Below are 22,120 nucleotides of genomic sequence, written 5' to 3' on the forward strand. Positions count from 1 at the left end.
TCACCCCGGCCGGAGCGTGAGCCCCTGTTCTGAATGAAGGGCAAACGGACCAATAGCGAACCGGGGCGGGCCGAACGGGCGGGCGAATCGACCAATGGGCGTCCTATTGGCTCTGAGTGACAGGCAGAGCAACCAACCGGCGCGCGGCGGGCGGGGCTCCCCGCGTGGCTTCCGCTCCCGTTGTGTGAGGGGCCGAGTCCCGGACGGGCTCAGCGCCGGCGGGGCCGCAGCGGGACCGGCTCGGGGGGCCGAGCCCAGCACAGCCCAGCCCAGCACAGCCCAACCCAACCCAGCACAGCCCAGCACAGCCTGCCCCGCCGCCGCCGCCGCCGCGGGGGCCGGGCCGGGCCTGCCCCGCTGAGCCCCCGCGCCGCCGCCGCCGCCGCCGCCCCGCTCCCCCAGCCCGCGGGCGGCCCCCCGGCCCAGCCATGTCGCTGCACGGCAAGCGGAAGGAGATCTACAAGTACGAGGCGCCATGGACCGTGTACGCCATGAACTGGAGCGTCCGGCCCGACAAGCGGTTCCGCCTGGCGCTGGGCAGCTTCGTGGAGGAGTACAACAACAAGGTGGGGGGCCCCAGGGTCGTGGGGAGGGGGCGGCTGGGCACCCCCAGAGCCCCCCGAGGTGCAGGGGGTGCGGCAGACCCGGGGGTCTCCTCCCCGCTGCTGGGTTTTTTTGGGGGTAACGCCGCTTGCTACGGGGCTGGGGTTGGCCCCTGAGCTCCGGGAACGGCGGTGGTGATGATGGTGATGGTGATGGTGATGATGATGATGGTGATGATGATGATGGTGATGGTGATGTTTGGGTCACGCAGGCACGGCGTGCTGCGAGGGCTGTGCGGTGCAAAGGGCTGCGAGGGGGGAAGGGGTGAGTGAGGGTGAGGCGAGGAGCTCGTGGCCGGGACTAAAGTTTGTGCATAAATATATATATATATATATATATTTAAGGAAGTTCGACTTCTGCCATGTGGAAGAACTCCTTCCCATGGAGGGTGGCAGAGCGCTGGAACAGGATGGGATGCTCAGGGAGGGTGTGAATCCCCCTGTCTGGAGATATTCCAGCTTCCCCCAGGACACTTCCCTGTGTCACCTGCTCCAGGTGACCCTGCCTGGGCAGTGGGCTTGGCCTGGATGATCTCCAGAGGTCCCTTCCAACCCCAGCCCTCCTCAGACTGTGTTGGGAATGTGCTTTTTCTGGTTGTATTTCCCCGCTGTCGGGGACTCCCGTGCGATAACTTTTTTTTTTTTTCCAAAGTATATAACCCACTTCCAGTGCTCTCCTCAGCCGTTTTCCCTGAGCAGGAGGGTGTAATGAGGCGTGAGATTTTATCTTCAGCGTTTCACCTCACACAGGTGACAGAGGCTGTGCCTTCCTCTCAGCCAGCTCAACGCAGCCACTTCTGAGCAGACTTTGAGGTGCTGAGCTGAGAAATAAAAGAGGGATGGGGAGATGGATGAAGTCACAGGGCATGCAGAAATTTGTGTGAAACTGAGGGGTTTGTGTGTTGACATCACGTGGCTTTGTCGTGGAAAATGCTGTCAGAAAGTTGGGGACTGGGCCCTGGGCAGGGCTGGGGTGAGGGAGGGACAGGGGTGACACCTCTTAGGTGCCTTTTGTTTGAAGACCAGCTTGAAAACGTTCCTGTAGCCTGTGCTCTGAGGAGCTGAAGCAGCAAACCTGCCAACAGTTTGTTGCTTGGAGGTGGCAGCGCTGGTTAATGAGGGGATTTATATTTTTATGCTGCCTTCTCCTCTTGAAGTTTGGAGCGTTCCCCGGGGTTGCCCTCGGTTTCAGTGAGGTCAGATCTGCTTTTCAGCTCAGGCTTCGAGTGTAAAGCAGCTGAGTCAACCCCTCCCTCCTGCCCTTCACACTCGCAGCTGTAGCAGGCAGAAACTGTGTAGGACTATGTAAATTATTGCTGCCTGTAAATATTCCCCAGGGCTCCTCTTGACCTCCGAGCTCCAGCAATAACGATTCTGTTGCCTTCAGTCCACAGAGGCACCACATGCTGGGAGGTCCGAGTGGTGTAAAGAGCTGGAAAACTCCCTGTGTGGGGATGAGATGGGTCTGGATGCTGCTCCTGGAGAAGCAGGGGTGGGATGTGATTAAAAATTAAACCTGTACAATAAATGCAGTGGAACACAACCTTCACTTTGCTGTGTCTCTGATACTTCAGAGTGATTTTTTTTTTTCCTCCTGTCTTTCTATGGTGGTTTTCTTGTTTGATGCTTTTTTTATATGGAGACAGTTAACAGGGAGCTGTCTTGGCTAATTGAAAGTGTTGTTATTGCTGGGTGTTTTGATGTTGTTTCTGCTTTCCTTTGGGGACCAGAACGCTCCTGGGAGTGGGATTTCCCTGCCCAATGGAAATTGCTGAGCCCTTCAGAGGGTGATGGAACATTCAGGGAATGGTTTGATGCTCCACACTGGGAACTCTTGGGCAGGTCCTGCACAGGAGTTTTAAACCCTTTCAGCTTCTCTCTGTGTTAGTGCTATAACTAAAGGAGCAAAGGGAAGGAACTGAAGCTTCCCAATTTCAATAAATATTCCACCGTGCTCCAAAGGAGCAGCTGGTTTTACAGCCTCACTTCTGGGCTTAACAGGAATCTTAAGATTTTTTACAGAGTGGGTGTGAAGTTTTGTCCTTCTGCACATCGTTTGCCCTTCACGGTTGAGATGGTTTATATTGCAGCTTCTGACATCAAAACACACTTTATAGGTGCAGTTGGCACTAATTAAAAGGATAATGAAAAGTGATTTTCCTCTCAGCTTTCTCTTTGCACTGACAGGGCCCCAGTTGCATTTCTGTTCCTGGTGTTGCAATGGTTTGTTCCAAATACCTGCCTTTCTTCCTTATTAACAAAAACAGTCTGGAACAGCCTAGCTTGCTTAAAATCTAACCAAATTACTCTTCTGATTTAGAGTTGCTTTTAAAAAGACTTTAATACCCAAGTGTTTGTTGCAGCAGAAGTGCTCGCTGGGAGGGAATTACAGGGAAAGAAAGAGAATTTTTTTTTTTTCTTGTTTGTCTCTGATTTTCTGTTTGTGTTGTAATTACCAGAGTTTGAAGTACCCACAAGTTACATAAAATGGCTGGTTTACACCTCTTGCTTTGTGGAGAACTCGGATCTGTTGGCTGCCAAAGCCTAATTCCCTGCTATCCCCAATTCCCAGACACCTCCAGCCCCTGTGAGCCCTTCCAAGAACTGTTTGAACCCCAAAGGAGTTTTGTTCCAGCTTGTGCACCTTTGCTGATGGAATCACTGGCACGAGAAGGGAGATGCTCCAGGTGGAAGAATTAAACTATTTGAAGTGGTGTTTCCTAAACTTCTTGGATTAGGGAAGTGCTGTGGCTTCATGGATCAGGAACGACCTGTGGAAAACATTGGGAAAGGCTGATTTTGGGATTTATCTGCAAGACCAAAGAGGGTTCAGGGGGGTTCGTTTTGCCAGGAGGTCATTTCTGCTGTTAAGATTTAGCATTGCAGAGAAAGATTGATTGCACTTCAAAGATTAATTGGTTGCAGTGACATCTTTCTGATTGTACATGACCCTGAAGTAATGGTGAAATGTCGCTCTTGGTAGTTACTAATTGGATTAAAGAGTTGTAGTTTGGTTTTTTTTTTTTTTTTAAATACTGAGAACTTACTTCACTGTTCCTCAAACCATGTGAGACAAAGAAGCTGTTCCCAAATTCTGCACTGTTTAGTTCCGAGCCTGATTCGTGTTGGTGATTTTTTTCAGAAGTTAAGGAATGCTGATTAAAGGCACTTTATTGCTGAGATTCATTTGCAATTAAGCTTTCTGTGGATAAAGACTTGGATTATCTGGAAGGGTTAAACGTGAATCTGCAGCTCAGGAACATCTCCATCACCCCCAGTGAAAAGTGGGGGCCCTTTGCTGGTTCGAGATTTGCTTCTGGTGATGAGCACGTTGATTGCTTTGTGTGGGCTTAAAGCACTGGTGCTGAGCTGCAAACAGCATAAGCAGAGGAGAAATGATTAGAGGTCATTTGTCTTCTGATCCCGACCTTGCCACCAGATTTTTCTATCACCAAGGACAATTTGCTTCCTTTGTCAAATCCTCTTAGTATTTCTGATCCCTGAAGGAGTTAGAAAGCTATTTGTCAATCACTTCAGAAGACAGGCAGATTTTTTTGGACTGATTTATACTGGGGGTGTGTGAAGGATAACAAGGAGTAGTTGTAATAAAGAGAGGGCAAGGCAGAAAGCACGGCTTTTAGGAGGATGTGTCTTTTAGTGTTTGTTCTGGGATGGAAAGGATGGAGCTTCTCATTGTGGTGGGGGCATCTCTAAATGGGCTCATAAAGCTGCAGATATTAAAGATCCACTGAAACACTGGTTATTTTGTTAGGTGGGGGGAAAAAATATGGTAGATTTCCAATCTAGTTAAATACGTCCTCCATTAACCACCGTTGCTTATCCCAGAATATTTAGGGTTTTCCCAGAGAAACATCTCTTTAAAAAGCCCATTAAGGCAGGAGGAAGCTGCTGTGTGGAAAGTCCTGGGAAGTTCCCACTGTGAGCAGCTTACAGAGTTAATTGCAGTGAGTTGTCCCCACGGTGTTTGTGTTTGGGCAGCATCACTGCAGCTTCCACTCATCCTCCCAGCACCCCTTGTTCTCTGAGCACCTTCTGGCCTGTCAATATTTTTCTAATAACGTCATGTCTGGGACCTCAGGCGTCACTTCAGGTGTTGTCATGACCGGGCTGCGTGGAGATGGTTTCTTGTCTGTTGGTCTTTTCATACAAAACACTTGAATTAAGTAACTATTTTAGCTTCCTGATTTTTTTTTTTTTTTTTTTTTTAAGGTTTGGGTTCTATTTTACTTTCTTGACTTTCTCAGTCTTAAAAAATTAATGTTTTGATAAAATGCCCTCTTCGAAATCTGGTTTCTCACAGGTGCAGCTCGTTGGTTTGGACGAAGAGAGCTCGGAATTCATCTGCAGGAACACCTTTGATCACCCCTACCCCACCACAAAGCTGATGTGGATCCCAGACACCAAGGGGGTCTATCCTGACCTGTTGGCCACTAGTGGGGACTACCTGCGGGTGTGGAGGGTGAGTAAATCCTCCCTGGGAGAAGATGAACCATGGCATCAGTTGTGCTGCACGTTGATCTCGTTCTCATTCATTCATTTCAAGATTTTCTTTGCTGCAATAACGTGGCCAAATACCAAGCCTGTGGGAGAAGCAAAAGTACCACGGTGGTTGCTGCTTTAATCAGCTTACTGAAGTTGGAGATGAGGGTTGTGTTTTCCAGAGCTTTAGGATGTAAAGCTGAGAGTTAAAAACCCAGGATTAACTGCCCTGTGTTTTGTGCCAGTGGAGCGAGTCAGGTGATGTTGCTGGTGAAGTCAGATGTGTTTCGTTTTCTCTCAAAGGTGGGTGAAACCGAGACCCGGCTGGAATGTTTGCTGAACAACAACAAGAACTCGGATTTCTGTGCTCCCCTGACTTCATTTGACTGGAATGAAGTGGATCCTTACCTGCTGGGTGAGGCTGCTCTTTCAGCACCCCACTGAATTTAGGCTGGTGGAGTCTGGGCCGTGCCTGACATTGTGACTGGTTATTCTGGTAACTAACCAGTGGGCCAGCTGCTGCATCACAGACACTGCCATTGTCTCAGCTTAAAAATGTCTAAAAAATTACAATTATCACCTCATGGAGGCTTTTTATTTTGGGTTGGATTGGAAGGTGCCCTCTCCACGACAGATGGGTCACTCAGGTTGGGCTAGGGATGTTCCCTGTTTGGGGACAGGGAGTCTTGCCCCTCAGGGCCATTGCAGTGCTGAGTAAGGATGTGCATCAACTCCTGTGACTTATTTCAGCATGTTCTGGGGTGGAGAGACTCTGTGGTTAGTGAAACCATTTCATCAGCAGCAGGAGAGCCAGGAGCCCTTAATTCAGTTGGAGGAGGGGGCTGAACACTTGAGCTTTAATTATAGCCTGCGGGCCAAATTGTGAATCCAAGATGAGTGATCCAGAGGTTTTTGTTTCCCAGAAGAGAACAGCCATTTATGTCAGGGGGATTTGCCCAGAGATTAACAGTGATAATATGTCTTAGTAATTATTTACTACATGATTTATTTTTTTGTGTGTGTTAACATCTCTCATCTCTTAAGAGCTTTACTGCAAACCCCACCTTCAGTCCAGGGCAACAGTCAATTAATAATAACACGCTATCACGATGCTGATTGAATTTTGGGTTTGGCGTGCACAGGAGATGGGCAGGATGGGAAAGTTCATCTCAGACTTGCATATCAGGCTTCTGAATAGATGGAAGAAGCAGACATGAGCTATTTACCCTTTATTCCTGTGTGGAAGGCTATTTCTGCAGCTAAAAGGTTTGGGTCATTGAAATGCATGGAGGGCTGTTGGCTGTTTGACATTCTTGGGTTTAATTCTATTCTCGTGGCTATTTTGATCTGTAGATGTTGGGGGATATTACATTAATCCAGGAAGTGATTAAATCATTTGGGATAATATTAATTTTGCTAACAGAAGGTTGGGTGTTTTTTTTGTTGTTGTTGTTCCAGGTACCTCAAGTATTGACACAACCTGCACTATTTGGGGTCTGGAGACAGGACAGGTTCTGGGAAGAGTAAATTTGGTCTCTGGCCACGTGAAGACCCAGCTGATTGCACACGACAAAGAGGTGATGGGGGGTTTGGATTGTTGGCATTGACTCTTCTTAAAGCAGTAGAAAAGGAACAGAAAAGGAACAGTGAAAAATGTAATGATCCGAAAAGATCACTTATTTAATGTTAAGATACAGTTTTGAATACTTAAATGCTGTTGGCAATTGAAACTACTCTTTTTACTCCTCATAGACTCTCGTTTTACCAGGTTGTGCTCTGGAATATTTTAGGCAAATGAGACAGAACTGGACTTGAAACCAACTTGCAATAAACAACTTGCAAAATTCTCCCCCATGTTAACCTATTAACACTCACATCCAGTAATATACCAAACATCCCATAATTTCTGCTGGGGTCTGGAGCTGGGTGCTGTGTGTGTGTGCAGGTGTATGACATCGCCTTCAGCCGCGCCGGGGGCGGCAGGGACATGTTTGCCTCGGTGGGAGCGGACGGCTCGGTGCGGATGTTCGACCTGCGCCACCTGGAGCACAGCACCATCATCTACGAGGACCCCCAGCACCACCCCCTGCTGCGCCTCTGCTGGAATAAGCAGGATCCCAACTACCTGGCCACCATGGCCATGGATGGGATGGAGGTGAGGGCCCAGCTCCTCTGCTGGAGTTGGGAATTTTGTGGCTCGGTGTTATTTCATCGTTGTTTACAACAAGGTGGTGGTGGCAGTGCCCGGGCTGGGATTGAGGACCGGTTCTTGGTGCACTGAGGAGTTGTAGAAGTGACTTTGGCATTATTTGGCTCATTTGTATTTCAGCTGCTTGGTAAGAGGTGAGCAGCTGGGCAATAATTTTCACATCAAATTTCAGTCACCTTGTTGTTTCCCAGCTCAGTGTTCAGTTTGTCACCCGGGCTGCTGAAGGGAAGAACAAGTTGTTTACCACAATTTGTGGCATAACTCACAAACCCCCTGGGAGATCTGAGTCCTTTTGGGACACACCACACACTGACCCTCCAGAAGCTGTTCTTTGGGAGCAATATTTCCTTGCCAGCTGCATCCTTCAGGAAGAGTGATACCCTTCCTCTTTCAGAGCCATATTTAAAACCTGAGCTCAAAATACTTAGTTTTTTGAAAAAAATTACTAACAAATTTTTTTTTCAATATTAAAAATGGCCTTAAGGCTATTAAAATGATTTGTAAATATTAAAAATATTTTAAATGTATTTAAACATATTTTTAAATTATTTAACTGTGCAGTTTATTAATTCAGTTGTGTTTTGTTTCTGAAGGTTGTGATTCTAGATGTGAGAGTTCCCTGCACTCCTGTAGCCAGGTTAAACAACCACAGAGCGTGTGTAAATGGAATTGCTTGGGCACCTCATTCCTCCTGCCACATCTGCACAGCAGGTGAGCGTCATCTTACTGGGCCAGTCGATTCTTTCACTGCATTTGCAAAATCCTCTCCCTCCAAAAGGTTATGCAGTTCTCTGCCTGCCTTTGGTTAAAGAATACTTATACTTTAGAAGCTGTTTATTAGTGACTTTCCTAAATTTTTATGGAAATAGACACCTACTGGAGTTTATTGTGTGGAAATCACAAGCCCAGTGCCCAAACTGTGCATCTGCTCTGGCTAAGCCTTATTTAATGCTCCTTAGGTTTTTTTTTTTAGTCCAGTTCTTAAACATTTTCAGCTGAGTCCCACTGGTCTTTTGTTTGTCAGCTCTGTCCTGGATAATTTGTTAGGATCCCAGTTTATTTGTTGGAGCTTGGGTGCTGTGTTTCTGGCTGGAATATGGACCAGGGCTGCAACAGCCTTATCCTGCCTGGCCCCTTGAGCCTGTTTGTAGCCACAGGTGGGGATGTTGTTACGCTGTGACTCCACCTCCAACCTTCTCCTCCCCGTGCAGCTGACGATCACCAGGCTCTCATCTGGGACATCCAGCAGATGCCTCGTGCCATTGAGGACCCCATCCTGGCCTACACAGCAGAGGGAGAGATCAACAACGTACAGTGGGCATCCACCCAGCCAGACTGGATAGCCATCTGCTACAACAACTGCCTGGAGATCCTGAGGGTCTAACTCTGCTGCTGTGCCCCCCTGAGGCAGGGCTGTATCATTCCCCTCCCCTCTCAAGTAAGAACACCACCAGTCAAGTGGCCAGTATCTGTTGTTGCTTTGCATCTGCTGTTACAAGGAACTGTTACAAGGATCATGGCAGGTGTCTCCTGCCTCTCAAGACTCTAAAAATGCAGAGACGTGCTGAGCCTCTTGGACCTTCTGGGTTCTGGTTTTCTTGTTGAATTCTTTTTCCCCCCCTCCCTCAGTAAAAGTTCTGTATATTTGTTTGTTGACTGTATTAATAAGCTTGCAGGCTTTTAAGTTGCTGCATATGTCCATGTGTTTGTCAGCCAGCTGGGGCAGCACATCAACCAGTTTAAAATAGATTTGCAGGTGCAAAACAAGGGGGGGGGGGAAAGAAAAAAAAAAGACATTGATGTAACAGCCACCTTGGCAGGAATCTTTCTCATTCCTGTTGTCGCTGCCTCTACACTGTTTAAACGTTTGTATGTTTTTTATATATTGGGCTAACTTTCTATTGAGTAAGGTGGTTTTTTTCTCCCTGATTCTTACTTTTGATATGTGAGCCACTTGCACACGCCCACAGCAGGACCTGTTCACGGACACAAACCACAGTGACACTTCAGGCTCCCTGGCAGTAAAGGCCTGCCAGAACTAACTGTTCACCCTGTACCTGGTGAAGCTGGGCAGAATTTCCTGGTGCTGTGAAGTACAAGTAACTTGTTGCACAATTTTCTTTACACTTTTCCCGACGCTCAAGGCAGTTGTTACTATGGTAAGGCCTTATTTTTAAATGTAGAGCTGAGTTTGTGTGTGTGTCCCCCTGCAGTTGTGGTAGCAAACAGAACGGTGGGAGGTGGCAGAAAGAAGATCCATGCATGACATAAAGCTCCCAGGAGGTAACAATTCCTGGGGGAAAAAAAAAATATATATATATTTGTGATGGACTTGGGGTTGGAACTTCCAGTCAAATGATTTCCCCTCGGAAAACTTATTATCATCTAAACCAAAATAAAATGGTTCCACACTTTGTAGCTTGCTTGCTTGGCAAACAACCTGAGCAGGATTTTGTGGTTAGCCTGGACCTTGGAGCTTGCTTTGTGCTTGGCCTGTTGTGTTCTGGGAGGTCTTGAAGGGAGTGCAGAGCGATGTTTTATCGAGTGTTTTCTTTTTCACTTTGAACTGTCAGGTCTGGTTGAATGACTGAGGTGGGTCAGAAAAGCTGGTCTGCTCTCCAGCAGAAAGCTCCCTCTGAAAGGAATTATTCCCTAATGGAGTGCACAAAGGTGGATTTAGAAGGAAAGAAACTGAGCCATTGTGAGACCAAGGTTTGGCACTTGTCACCCTCTCCTGACTTTCGGGGCTGTGCCCGAGAGCTGCTCTTTGGAAGAGTGGATTGCTCTACATTAATACTTCTCAATCAGAGCTGAGTGGATTAGGCCAGATAAAAATCTTTTGTTGAAGTCTTAATGTACCACAGATAACTGGGATAAAAGCTCTGCAGTGCTCTCCAAATGAAGACATGACAGCCAGAGCTGCTCTGGAAGGGTGTGCAGCCCAGTTTGCATGTAAATGTCAGAAACTATCAGCATTGTCTTTCCACCTAATGAGTATTCACCTGCAGCTGGAGGCAGTTTATAAATAGCAGGACACTGGCAAAGCTGGATCCTGTCAGTTGATGCAGAGTTGAGTTGGGAGGCTGGCACTGGGAACGCTGTCAAACACAGAACAGAACCTGCGAGGGTTTGTCATCCTGGCCATCCAGAAATACTCCTTCTGCAGGCAGCAGGAAAGCATTGCCTCAGGAATTTGATAGGAATTCATTAGGGACAGCTTTAGCCCATCACGCCTTTTGATCTCAGAGAACCAAGAGACTCTTCCCCGGCTCCAGCTGATGCTTTGTCAGCCACGCTCTGTGTTCAGTCAGGGGATTTCTGACAGAGCTGCTTTGGACTTGAAGGTCAGTCTTTTTTACCAGCAAGCAGTGCTGGGAGTGGTGTGTTCCACAGACAGGTTTCAGCAAGATGTCAGAGCAGTGTTACCCAAACACTGAATTACCACTGTTTGCAGCAGAACTTCCTCAGAATCTGGAAAAAAAATCTGAAGTGAAAATTGGGATGTTCTTAGCGGGAGCATCTGATGGCATTCACAGCTTTAGGCCTCATCTGAAATACAGGCTTGTCATGCATTGTTTAATTACAAGTGGTAGGGATAACGTGCTGTGTTACCAAGAGGGAAGTACCTGCAGCATTAGGGCTTTCTGTGCCCCCTTTCTGCACGAGTCAGAGATGAATGTTTCCCTTGCTTAGCTGAAAAATGCATCTTTTGTAATTGTGTTGTGCTTTAAAAAAGGTATCAGATAATTTAGTTGAAGTCATTAAAAGACTCCATAGGTTACACTGAAGGACAAAGGCAGTTTATTCCCAGAGGAATAAAATGTGTTACACTAAGAGGATGAGAAGGGACTCAGTCTGAACAGCCAGGTAGATTGTCCTTCTGTTGGAAAACAATCCTGTTATGGACCTGAAGAGGATCCACTGTCAGTCCTCCATCCACAACAAAACTGCTTGAAGTCTTATTTGTGGAATTGGGTGCTTATTCCAGACTTGTCAAAGGCAAGTGAAGGAATCTTGTGGGCTCCAGTGGGTTCTAAATAAAGCCTGGATCCTGTTTGTTTGATACCTTCTGGATCTCCAGCATATTGCTTTGGGCATCGTCATCCATTGTCATTCTTCACATGAAATTACATTTGAAATCACTGGAGACTGTTTGGGCACAGGGAAATGATACTTAAAATAGCTTCAAAGAAGTCACTTGAAAGGTTAATGACTGAAAAGACGTGAAAATCCCCGTGGGGGAGATGTTCTGTAGTGTAAATGGCACTTCCAGATAGGCAAGGAAGGGAGAGACTTTGGTGCCCTCTTGCCAGCACCTGCTGACAGTGGCAGGGTAGGGAATGCTCTGGTTCAGGTTCATCTGCCAGATAAAATAAACCCTGAGACTTACCAACAATCGAGTAGATTGGGTGTATAAACCCCCCATAATCATCATTTTCCCCCTCAAAGTTTATAAAAAGAAATAATTCTATATTTCATTTCGATTATTTGGTGCAGGAGCAGAGAATGTAGAACAACTGCTTGCAAAATGCCTCCTATCTTTTGAGTCTCAAGTAACATTAAGGAAAGAGCGAGCCCAGCAGAAAAGCACCTGCTGATGTTGGTCCAGGCCTGCCTGATCTGGGACAGAAATTCTTCTCTGTGACTTCAGTAGTTCTGTTAATTAATCCAAGGCACTAAACTATTGTTTGGTTGTTATATTCTTTTTGAAACCAAGCTTTCCACAGGTTCCTGCTCTGATCTGGGCAACCTGTTGGCTCTGCTAAGGTGGGGGGGGGGATCTTGATGATGTAAAACTCGTCAGTGAGGTGAAAACCCGCAGCCAACAGGGGTGGATGTTGAACCGTGTGTAGTGTGGTGGCAGCTCTGTTAATTATCTGCATGAGGTGGGCTTTGGGAGCCTCCATCTCTGGGAATTGTACTTGTGTGTGCAGGGATTTGAGAGGCGAGGATTTGAGTGCTTTGACAATCTGTTTGGAGGGAAGACACGGTGGCTTCAGATGCGAAAGGAGATCGATAATGCAGGTTGTTCCTTGTGGAACCTTGAGAGGTGCTGAACGGGGGAGGCATCGCCTCTCATAAGTCAGACTTAATGATCCTTTCAAAACTTAGCTGTAATTACTCTCCTGAATGTTCTGGATAATAGTAAAAAAGCTCTATTTTTGCCTGGTGGTGCAGTGGGGAAGCTGCATCAGCCTCGAGCGTCGATGAGTGCAGAGCCCAGGTGAGGGGAGGGGTCCCATGCACGGAACTCACAGATGTGCTCGGGCCTTGTTTGAGATGGAAATGAAGAGCTGAGCGTGTCAGTTTCGTCCTCTTGCAGATGGCACTTTAACAAGTATATTTTTGGTGAGATTTTAGGAGGAGAGTCATCTTTTCCTCAGCCCTTTTATGGTAGGAGTTTGTCTGTGTTGCGTAGAAAACATTCAATACAACAGCCACCAAAATCCTGGGCTGTGGTCAGAGTGGACCCTCCTTTGTTTCTACTGAAAAACCAAAAACATGAGCGCTTGACAAGACTGTAAATGTTAAACTGAAGCTTCGTGCTCTAAGCCTGACACCACCCTGTAAGACCAACCCAAGGGATGCAGTGCTGGTGTCACCCCCAGAGCCCCTTCTCCTTGGGAATCTCCTCTTCCACCACCTGAACACGGTGGCAGCAGTGACAGGTTGGCTGTGGAAGGATGTCGCTGGATTCTTTGGATAACTTATTTTTGTGAGAGCAAAAATCTGCAGCTGCTGCCTAAAAATTCAGAAAACTGAAATCCCTGCCAGTGAGCACAGGTTCTCTCTGCCGTGGATTCCCTGCCTTCTGCTCTCCCAGCAATATTCCAGAGCAGCCCTGTCTTCTTTATTGTCCAGAGGTGCCCAAAAATCAGTCGTGGAAGGGGCAGGTGCTGTCAACTCTGCCCCAGTTTCCTCTTGATCTTTGCAGAGAATGCAGGGAATTCGTTGTCTGGGGCACTTTAAGAGCACTTGGTGATGCAGCTGCACATCCCCTGCTTACCTGAGAGGGGTCAGAAATGTCTCATTCTCAAGGGTATTGAGGGGAGTTTGGGATGCCCCTGACTCTTTTTGGTTTTTTTTTTAAGGAAGAGATGTTCAGAACTTCTGATTAGCACCTTTCACCAGCTCTGGAAAAAAAGCAGTAATTAAAATTACAACTAAATAGCAGTCACTGGAGGCTCACCTGGTGATTCATGGCAGACACCAGAGGCAAAAATGAAAACACTGAGAGTTGCTGCTGCCTGTTTTAGGTGACAGTTGTGTGTCTGCCATGGTGGCCTTTTGTGCAGCCTCTGATACTCAGCATCAAGCGAGAACTTCCACAGTCATAAAACTGATTTAAAGTAAACAAAACAAAACAAAAAAAACCCCATGGAGTTATTTCTTTTCAGAAAACCTGATGAAATTAAGAAAAAAACCAGCTATTTCCTGACTAAATAGTGTGGCCATGAGCAGCTGGAAGCCCGTGGTCCAGCTCTGATCCCTCGGATCCTGCTGGCAAAAGGTGGGAGTGCAGCCCCCTCTTAGAGCTGAGGATGGATCTGAACGAGGCACAAAGGCAAGACCCAGGGAAGGACAGAGCAGCTGAGCAGAGATGTCTTGCTTTTCCTGACAAACCTGGGAAACAGGAACTGAGAAATCTACTATTTACAAGGAACCTTTGTTGTTGTTTTGTTTGGTTTTGTTTTGTTTTTTTTTTTTATTATTATTTTATTCCCCACTTGGGTTGCTAGCGGTGTAAAATGTAATTTAAGCATTTTTTCGTTACCAGTAGCTGAGTAGGAGATGTTTTACTTTTTTCTGTGTGTTCTCCCTTCTGCTCTCTCTCCCCCCGTGGTAACTTCCTGAAGGTGTAATCTTTGTAGCATGATTGTACAAACACCCATCTGAGATCCCTGACTTCTCGTCCTCGCTCGAGTATGTTCAAGCAATAGTAGTTTTTACTCCTGTCCTTCTTTCCTCCACCTGCAACTTCGCTCCTCTCCTGTCCTAGAGGAATCCTATTATCCTGCTACTCATTGACATGGATAACTGCAGTGTCATCCCCCACCCCATATCCCTTTATTTTTATGGAGAGAACACAAAAGGGTTTGTTACAGTGGATTTGAACACCTGAGTTTATGGAACTGCGTTGTTAAAACTGTAAATTTTAAGGCAATTTTCTGACCTCGCTTGAAAAGTGGAATGTTGCATCCTTTTATGCTGTTTTCCCCGCTTCCTTAATGTAGTTTTATTCGGATTTTTTAACCCCTTTTCGAAGTTCCAGCCTCCTGTGTATTAGGTACGGTATTTTCTTGCCTTTCATACTTTGTAATAAAAACAGAACATTTGTAGACCGACTGCAGTTCGCTGTGTGGTGAATTGAACCCCGGGGAGCTGAAAAGGGCCCTGAAAAGGAGCTGCCTTTGCTCTGGGTGGAGTTTGCTGCTCCAAAAAAGGAGCTCTGTCTTGCCTCTGCAAAGCTGAAATGTGCTGATCTGCCATCAGCACCCCGACAAACTCCACAATTCCAGCTGCTCTTAAGTTGCAAATTACCCCAAATAATGATATTATTAAGAGCTCAGCAGAGTGGGTGATGCAGCTGCACTTTAAACATTTACCCTCTTAAAAACCTGCTGTACCCCAGTGTTGTTCGTGCTGATGTTTTCCCACTCCTTTGCTTGTTCCCTGCACAACAAGTGGGAATTACCTGCTTGCATGTTTTCATTTTGGAGGTGAGGGGTGTTTTTTAAATTCAAATAATTGGTCTCTGAGGGGGTTTTGAATACAGGCAAATTGAAGACAAAGCAAGTGGACACTTGTGTAGCTTTTAAGCCTCTCCTGTGCAGGGTGACCTCTGTTAAAGGGTGTTTTTCCTCACTGGTGTCGTAGCTGGAACTGGGACTGAGGTGGAAAAGGGGGTGGCAAAGCTTGGAAATTTGTACCTTAGGCTTTGGCAGGCAGGACTGATGACTTCACTGAGTATTTAGATTAACTCTAGCTCAACTAAATTGTTGGGTTTCTTTCTAATTCTTTGTGTACTGGGCTTGGAAATAAAAGCTTATTAAGCTTCATGTCCACAGTGGAAAGAGTTGCCTGTGAAGATGCTGCAGTGGGTTTTCAGCTATATATGGACTTTGTTCTGATAATCCCTGTTTGGAAAAGATGCTTTTCTTCTAAGAACTGTTTGTCCTTTACCCTAGAATTGTAGTTGCATCCTCCTAGATTATTTTTCCCCTTGGATCTGTGGAATTCTCCAGAGAAACCTTCTCAGCTTCCACTCTGGGGGGAGGAGACGACCTGTGGAAATTGGAGCTGCTGGTGGAAAGAAGTCGTGGACTGGTAGGTGATGGGGAGGCAAAACAGGTGCCAAAAAGCCCTGCAGAGGTGTGTGGGTAGAAAAAGAGACAAGCAGAGGTTCTCTCTTCTGTGAGGATTGAGGGAAACCAACATCTGGCACAGCTGGGGTGCTCTGGGACCTTGGGAAAGTCACTGCTCTGACACCAAATGTTAGGTGAAAAGCACATCCTTAATCACTGAGCAGTAAATGATGGCTTGAAAATGCTTAAAAATGAAAGAAAACCTCCATGGTAACACAGCAAGAGGTGGTGGAGGAAAAAGTGGTGCCTGAAATGATTTGGGGGCTTGTGACTCTACCGAGCATTTCATTGTGTGCTTTTTCATCAGTGCTGCTCTCGAAAATATCCAATATTTTTAACAGCCTTCCTCCTTCATTTTACCACTCCTCGAGCAGAAAGGCTCCTGGTTTTTATCCAGCTTCAGAGCCCCCTCTGCTGGAATGTGTCCACAGCCAGGCACGTTCCTCGGGAATGGGACAGGGATTGGAGCAACCTGGGCTGGTGGGAAACGTCCCTGCCCGTGGGCACTGGATGAGCTTTTTAAGTTCCCTCCCAACCCAAACCATTCTGGGCTTCTCTTATTCTATTTACAGCGTTTCTCCTCCTCCCCCACTTTTTTCTGGCTGGGGAGTCCAAGATGTAGAACAAGGAAGTTTTGGCTTGGGACAGGGAGCCTGCTCAGCTCCCCAGGAAGGATGTGTCTACCTAAACAAGAAGGGAAACAGGAAGGAAAGGAGAAATAGCTCATCTGATAGCAAGGAAAAGAGGCTCCTTGAGTCAGGTACGCATCAGCAAATGGAAACACCACCAAAATAGAAAATAAGACGATGGCAGAGTGATTAAGACACTGGGGGAAGATGCCAGGAGGTAAATCCCAAAGGTCCGCTCCAGACTTCCTGAGTAACTTTTAACGAGTCGCTGTCTCTGTGGGCAGTGCCCTTAAATCCCCAAAATAGGGATTACACTTCCTTTTCTCCCTCCAGCATTAAACCATCAGGCCTCTGTTTTAAAAGTTCTTTTAAAACAAAATGGGGCTGCCTGGAAATGTAGGAGCTCCTGGACAGTGTCCATGCACATCTGTGCTGATGATTCTACATTAAATGGCCTCAAACAATCTGAATAAATAGAGTTTGAGTGTGTTTGGAGGAGTGAAACTTTGGTTTTTTGCAGTTTTGGAAGGTCAAGGCCAGGTTGGAGCAACCTGGGCTAGTGGGAGGTGTCCCTACCCATGGCAGGGGGTGGCACTGGGTGATCTTTAAGCTCCCTTCCATCCCAAACCGTTCTAGGATTCTCTGGTTATGCACAAAACTAGCACAGCATTAAGGTGAAAAAAAAAGAATTACACTTTTCTTCTCCAGTTATACAAAATAGGGGTGTCTATTTTGGTAGAAACTTGGATTCCTGTTCAGGAAGGATCTACCAGCTTGTAAGACAGGGGGGGGAAAAAAAAGGGTGTGAGGGTCTGTAGTGGTCCAAAAAAAGTCCTGATGGCACCTCATGTAGATAGTGATGTGAGAATGTCTGGAAAATGGGGAAACCAGCAGATAAAATTGTTGCTTTACACATTAGCCTTGACAGGTGGGTGAAGTGATGAGCTGTTAAGGACAAATCACTCTATTTTCAATTTGCTGAAGGGGGGGAGGAAGGGAAAAGCTTCAGTGAAATCCAGACTCCCTGGGCAGTTGGAGATGGGAAGAGTAAGTTTTTCTGGAGTGGGTGTCTCCTACCATCTGCTGGGAGCTCCTGGCTCCTGTCCCAAACTGCAGCTCCTGCTCTAATATCTCTTGGACTTAAATAAACCGAGTTTCTCCACGAGGGACATGGAATCAGTCCCACTCAACAGGAACTTCAGCTGAGAGTTTTATGTGCAAACATGTAAGAACTGCAAGAGATGGACAGGAATATCAGCTGGGGAGGTGATGATGGAGTGGTTTGGAATCAGTGGAGAATTTGTAGAGGCTCTTCCCTCTCTTAGGAAAAGCCTTTTTTTATAATGACCTTGGCACAAAGAGTGAGAATTAAAATCAAATCAATGGTGATGAATAAAAGTGCCAGGCTTCGATAATGAGGAGGAACTGGAATATCCTGGAGATTTGATGGCTTTGAAAGAGTGAGAAGTGGAGATGAGAGGAGATTAAATGTAACAGCAGAGAGTGCCAGGAGGGGAAATTTAGGGACGAGGAGGAATTTGGGAGTGTTTTTACTTGGAAACCAGTGAGGAGAGGAAACTGGGGTTTAGTTTAGGGGTTGATTAAGGATAGTGAGGAGCCACCACGAAGCTGTGAAACAAAGAATGTCCAAGAGTGGTTCCAAGGTCAGCAATGATGCTGTCAAAGGAGAGAGGAGGTCAGCTTGGAACAGGGAAGACACCACAAATACAGAGCTTGTGTTAGGAAGGGAGAGTGGCTGGATTTCTATCGCAATGAAGACTGGAAGGAGATATGATTATCTCTGTGATGTATTTACAGAGACAATTCCAGGGAAGAGGGCACTATTACTTAATTAAAAGGCTGCCAGAGCTCCAGGAAGGTTTGGACAACGCTCTGAGGGACAGGGGGGGATTGTTGGGGTGTCTGTGCAGGATTGGACTGGATGATCCTTGTGGGTCCCAGCTCAGGATATTCCTTGATTCAAAGTCAGGTTATTGGCTTTTCCCACAGCCTCTTCCTCTCCGAGGCTGAATCTGTGGATCAAAACATTCCTTCACCTATTTCTGTGTCACCACAAGATCTTTTTATTCCCCCATCTAGACACTTAAAAAAAAAAACAACCAAAAAAACAATGATATCACACGTAATGTTGTCATCCCTTGGCTAAATCCCAAATTCCTCCTGCTGTGTGGGTTCAGATTCCTCCACTTGCCCACACCTTTGAGCGATTTCCCCCTCCAATCTGCTTCTCCCCTCCTGGCTGGGAGAAGAAATGCAGCTTATCCAGTGTCAGATTGAAAAGCAGCTGCTGGAACATCTGCTCCAGGTGGCTTTCCCAGCAGCAGGGTGGCCCCCGGGAAGAGGGGCTGGGCTTCTTCTTTAAAACAACAAACCCCCCCTCTTCTGCTGCTCCTCGGGTGGAAAAGGCACTGGGAAAAACATCAACCCACAGGTGGAATGGGAGCAGGAGGTGGGAGAGAGCAGCTGGAGGCTGGATGTCACTTTGGAAGGATCTTTAAGGTCCCTTCCAGCCCAAATCATTCCTGATTTCTATGAATTTCGAGTAGAATTCCTGGGTTAGGTTGGACAATCAACCCTTTGCCCTAAAATCTGTGAAAAATCTGTTGTGTTTGGTTGGTTGATTGGTTTGTTTGAGGTTTCTCTTGGAGGTTGTTTGTATTTAGTGTCACTTTTTCAGCAATAATCCACCCTGCTTGTGGTCTCTGTGTTCAAACTGGCTGGGCAAAGCAAAATGCTGAAGCTGAAAGAAAATCATCATCAAGTGAGTGAAATTGTGGCAGGTCAGTAGTTCCACTCCTGAGAGCAAAAACACTTTCTTATTAAGATCAACCCCTGAATGAAAGGGGAGGAAATGCTGAACTCCAGACACACCAGGCTGGAGGTCACTGCTGCAGGTTGGAGCCAGAGCTTGATTTTAACACAGTGTGTGATTGCAGGGCTTAGAAACAGGACTGGGGAGAAAATGAAATGAGGGGGTTTGAAGGCTTCCAATTAAACTCATTGCCAAGCTGTGCTTGAGAGGAGAGAAACCAGCAGGGTCAGAGAGCTCGGGACCTGTCCCTCCTCCGGGACACCTGCAAGTTGTGGCCTCAGGAGCCCGGATTTGATGTTCAGAGTCTCTCCCAGAATATTCAGTTTCCCAAAGTCAGAAATAGCTTATTCTTACCCCAAAGCTCAAAACCAGACAGAAATCACAGATTCGGAATTACCATTGCTAAATCACTCGGTGCGCCAGCGGTGAATATTCTGAGGCTGGGAAAGGATTAATTAAGCTCCGTTAACGAGTCCCTAATTAAGGTGCGTTTGACACCGGGCTTTAGGACCCGGCCGAGGGGGCGTGGTCTTTCTGTCAATCATTTTGATTGACAGCCCAGTGGGCGTGGCGAGAGGACAAAGGGGGCGTGTCCTTGCCCTCAACGCACCGGGTGATTGACAGTCGAAGGGGCGGGGCATGCACCTCCCCGCGCTCCCATTGGCCCGCGGCGCCGCCGGGCGGGCGCCGATTGGCGGGCGGGCGGCGCGTGGCGCCGTGATTGGCAGGAGGCGGCCGCGGGTGCGCGGCGGGCGCCGAGCGGGTTTGTTTGTGCGGGGCCGGGGGGCGGGCGGGGGACACCGACCGTGAGGGGAGCCCCGTGAGGGGACCCCGCGACGGGCCGGGAGGCACCGCGGGCCCCCCGCGCCCCGCCCCGGGAAGAGGAGGAGGAGGAGGCGGCGGCGGCGGCGCGGCGGGGCCTGGGAATGTGGCGGCCGCGGCGGCTCTGAGCCCTCCCTCCCTCCCTCCTTCCCCGCCGCCATCGGCCCGGCCGCCATGGAGCCGCGGCGGTGACAGCGCCGACCCGCAGCGCCCGCCGCCCGCAGACATGGGTGAGCAACCGGCCGGGGGAGCGGGGCAGGAGGGCAGGGAAGGGAGGGGAGGGGGCGATGCGCCCTCCGCCATGGATGGGCCGGGGTGGGGGGGTCCCCGCGGCTCCGCTGCGGCCCGGCCCGGGCCGGGACCTACCGCGGCACCCGCAGCGCCGCCGGGAAATGGTGGGTTTGTGTTTTATTTTTTTCCAAGGATTTGGTTAAAATGGTTTTTAAAAAAATCGCGTGTTTGCGGGGAGCACCGTGCCACCCCTTTCAACCCACCCCGCGCTCCGGGGTCGAGGCTGCTGCCCCGGGGCTTGCTTTGCTAAACTTGGCCCGCTCGGGCTCGGGGAGCTCCTGCAGCCCCCCTGAGTCAGGTTGGCTCTCCCTGGCACGGGAGTTGATGGGCTTCGGATTAATCGAGGGAGTTTTTGGTGTTAATTGAGGCTCGGGAGTCCATCAGAGCAGTATTTTCTTTATGGAGCTTCCACACGTAAAAACAAGCACAGAAGTCTGGAGGAACTCGTTTTTGTGTGTTTTTTTTTTTTTTTAAGGGGAAAATGTTGCTGCGAGGAGTTGCTATGACTGAAATTGGTTGATTAACTCAAGTTAATTTGGATTGGGACTGTATGTCCTTTGTAAAAAACTGCTTATGGAGGAGGGGGTGTCTTCTAATTCCCTTTTCAGTTTAAAGAGAGGTTTCATGTGCTGGAATTAAATTCTTAATTGCTCTGAACCAGAACTTACTCATATCTGCATATGGATGGGCAAGGGAGTTACTCCTGTTGTAAGTCTGGAGTTTCTTGGCTTCATGGGTACAACTTCAGTGTTTCTTCCCTACAACCAAGTTGAGTTTTCTGAGCCTGTCCTTCATTTAGTCTGTATGCATAAGTAGTTCTTATATTTTTAATTCATAAAGCATTGCTTTATGGGATATCCCATAAATGTTGCTCAGAGCTAAGCTACAGCAGCTTTGGTCCCTCTGCTCTGGTTTGATTTGGTAAATACAACGAATCCGTGCAGGTCCATCACTAGAATTCTCTGAGGTACAGGATTATCTCTCTGTACCTCCTCTACAGAACCAAGGCAGGTGGTTCATGAGCTTAAAATTGTTGGGAGGGAAGAGGCTGGATTTCCATTTGCCAGTGTGTGTTTGTAAACACGCGAGTGCAGAATGAACAGGCCCAGTTTCATGGACTTACAGCATCGTGTGTGCCCTGGGACAGCTGCACACCCCTTACCGTGGGAAAAACCTGAGTTTATTGGGCAGCTGGGCTCAGATAATCCAATTAATAATGGATAATGGGCTCTGCTTTCCTTGCATCTTGTGCTTCACGGCCCACTCTGAGGGGCACGTGGAGTGGTTGGTGTCGCTAGAACTCACCTGCAGCCATTCTCCAACCTTGCCCTCCCAGGGCAATGCCTGAGGATTATTTCCCTCCAGACACCTCCTTGGCAGGCTTTCACATGCAGATATCTTGTTCTGGTGGGTGGAAACACGAGCTCCCCGTGCTGGCAGGGCTGGGCAGTGAGGGGTGGGCGCTCTGGGCAGGCCCCGCTCCGTCCCCATCCCGGCGTTCCCTCGGTCCCGCTCGGTTTTCCTGCCTGTGTCACTTCCTTCCCTTGGCTTCACCCACGGCCACAGCTCCGTGACACCCGGGGGGAGGGACAGAGCTGAGCCTGCAGCTCAGGACCAGCTCAAATCCCAAATCCCAGTCTTTTCCTTTGAACTTCTTGGGGAGAAGAGGGACCCTAAATACATCCCACATTTACCGTGTCCGTAGTAGTCTGATTTTTCATCTCACTCTGCACACCAGTCACTTGTGATTTCCTAAAAACCAGGCAGAACAGCACTTTGGTGCCACTAAAACCACCCACAGCAAAGGGCTCAAAATGAAACTTTCCAAGAGTTCTTGTCTAAAATTTCCTCGTTGCCCCCTGGATCTG

General features: G+C 47.8%; 2 protein-coding genes across 4 annotated transcripts in view; both read left to right on the forward strand.

Annotated features, from left to right (window-relative positions):
* The first annotated feature begins 357 nt into the window (after positions 1 to 357).
* DCAF7 (DDB1 and CUL4 associated factor 7) lies at positions 358 to 14,658 on the forward strand. The gene is made up of 7 exons (XM_050327736.1): positions 358 to 566; positions 4,924 to 5,082; positions 5,406 to 5,517; positions 6,561 to 6,679; positions 7,048 to 7,257; positions 7,905 to 8,022; positions 8,523 to 14,658. Exons 1-7 carry the CDS (start codon positions 429 to 431, stop codon positions 8,693 to 8,695), a joined length of 1,029 nt encoding a protein of 342 aa, XP_050183693.1. The 5' UTR covers positions 358 to 428; the 3' UTR covers positions 8,696 to 14,658.
* Positions 14,659 to 19,912: 5,254 nt separating this feature from the next.
* Positions 19,913 to 22,120, forward strand: part of MAP3K3 (mitogen-activated protein kinase kinase kinase 3) — a 30,440-nt gene continuing 28,232 nt past the window's right edge. For all 3 annotated transcript variants that reach the window (XM_050327674.1, XM_050327675.1, XM_050327676.1), the window contains exon 1: positions 19,913 to 20,191. In XM_050327674.1, the coding sequence (XP_050183631.1) occupies positions 20,188 to 20,191 (4 nt within the window). In that variant the 5' untranslated portion in view covers positions 19,913 to 20,187. The remainder of the gene's footprint in view (positions 20,192 to 22,120) is intronic.

The sequence above is a fragment of the Myiozetetes cayanensis genome, unplaced genomic scaffold (genome assembly GCF_022539395.1).
Source record: "Myiozetetes cayanensis isolate MyiCay16 unplaced genomic scaffold, myiCay2020 scf34, whole genome shotgun sequence".
In the NCBI taxonomy this organism is placed as follows: Eukaryota; Metazoa; Chordata; class Aves; order Passeriformes; family Tyrannidae; genus Myiozetetes; species Myiozetetes cayanensis.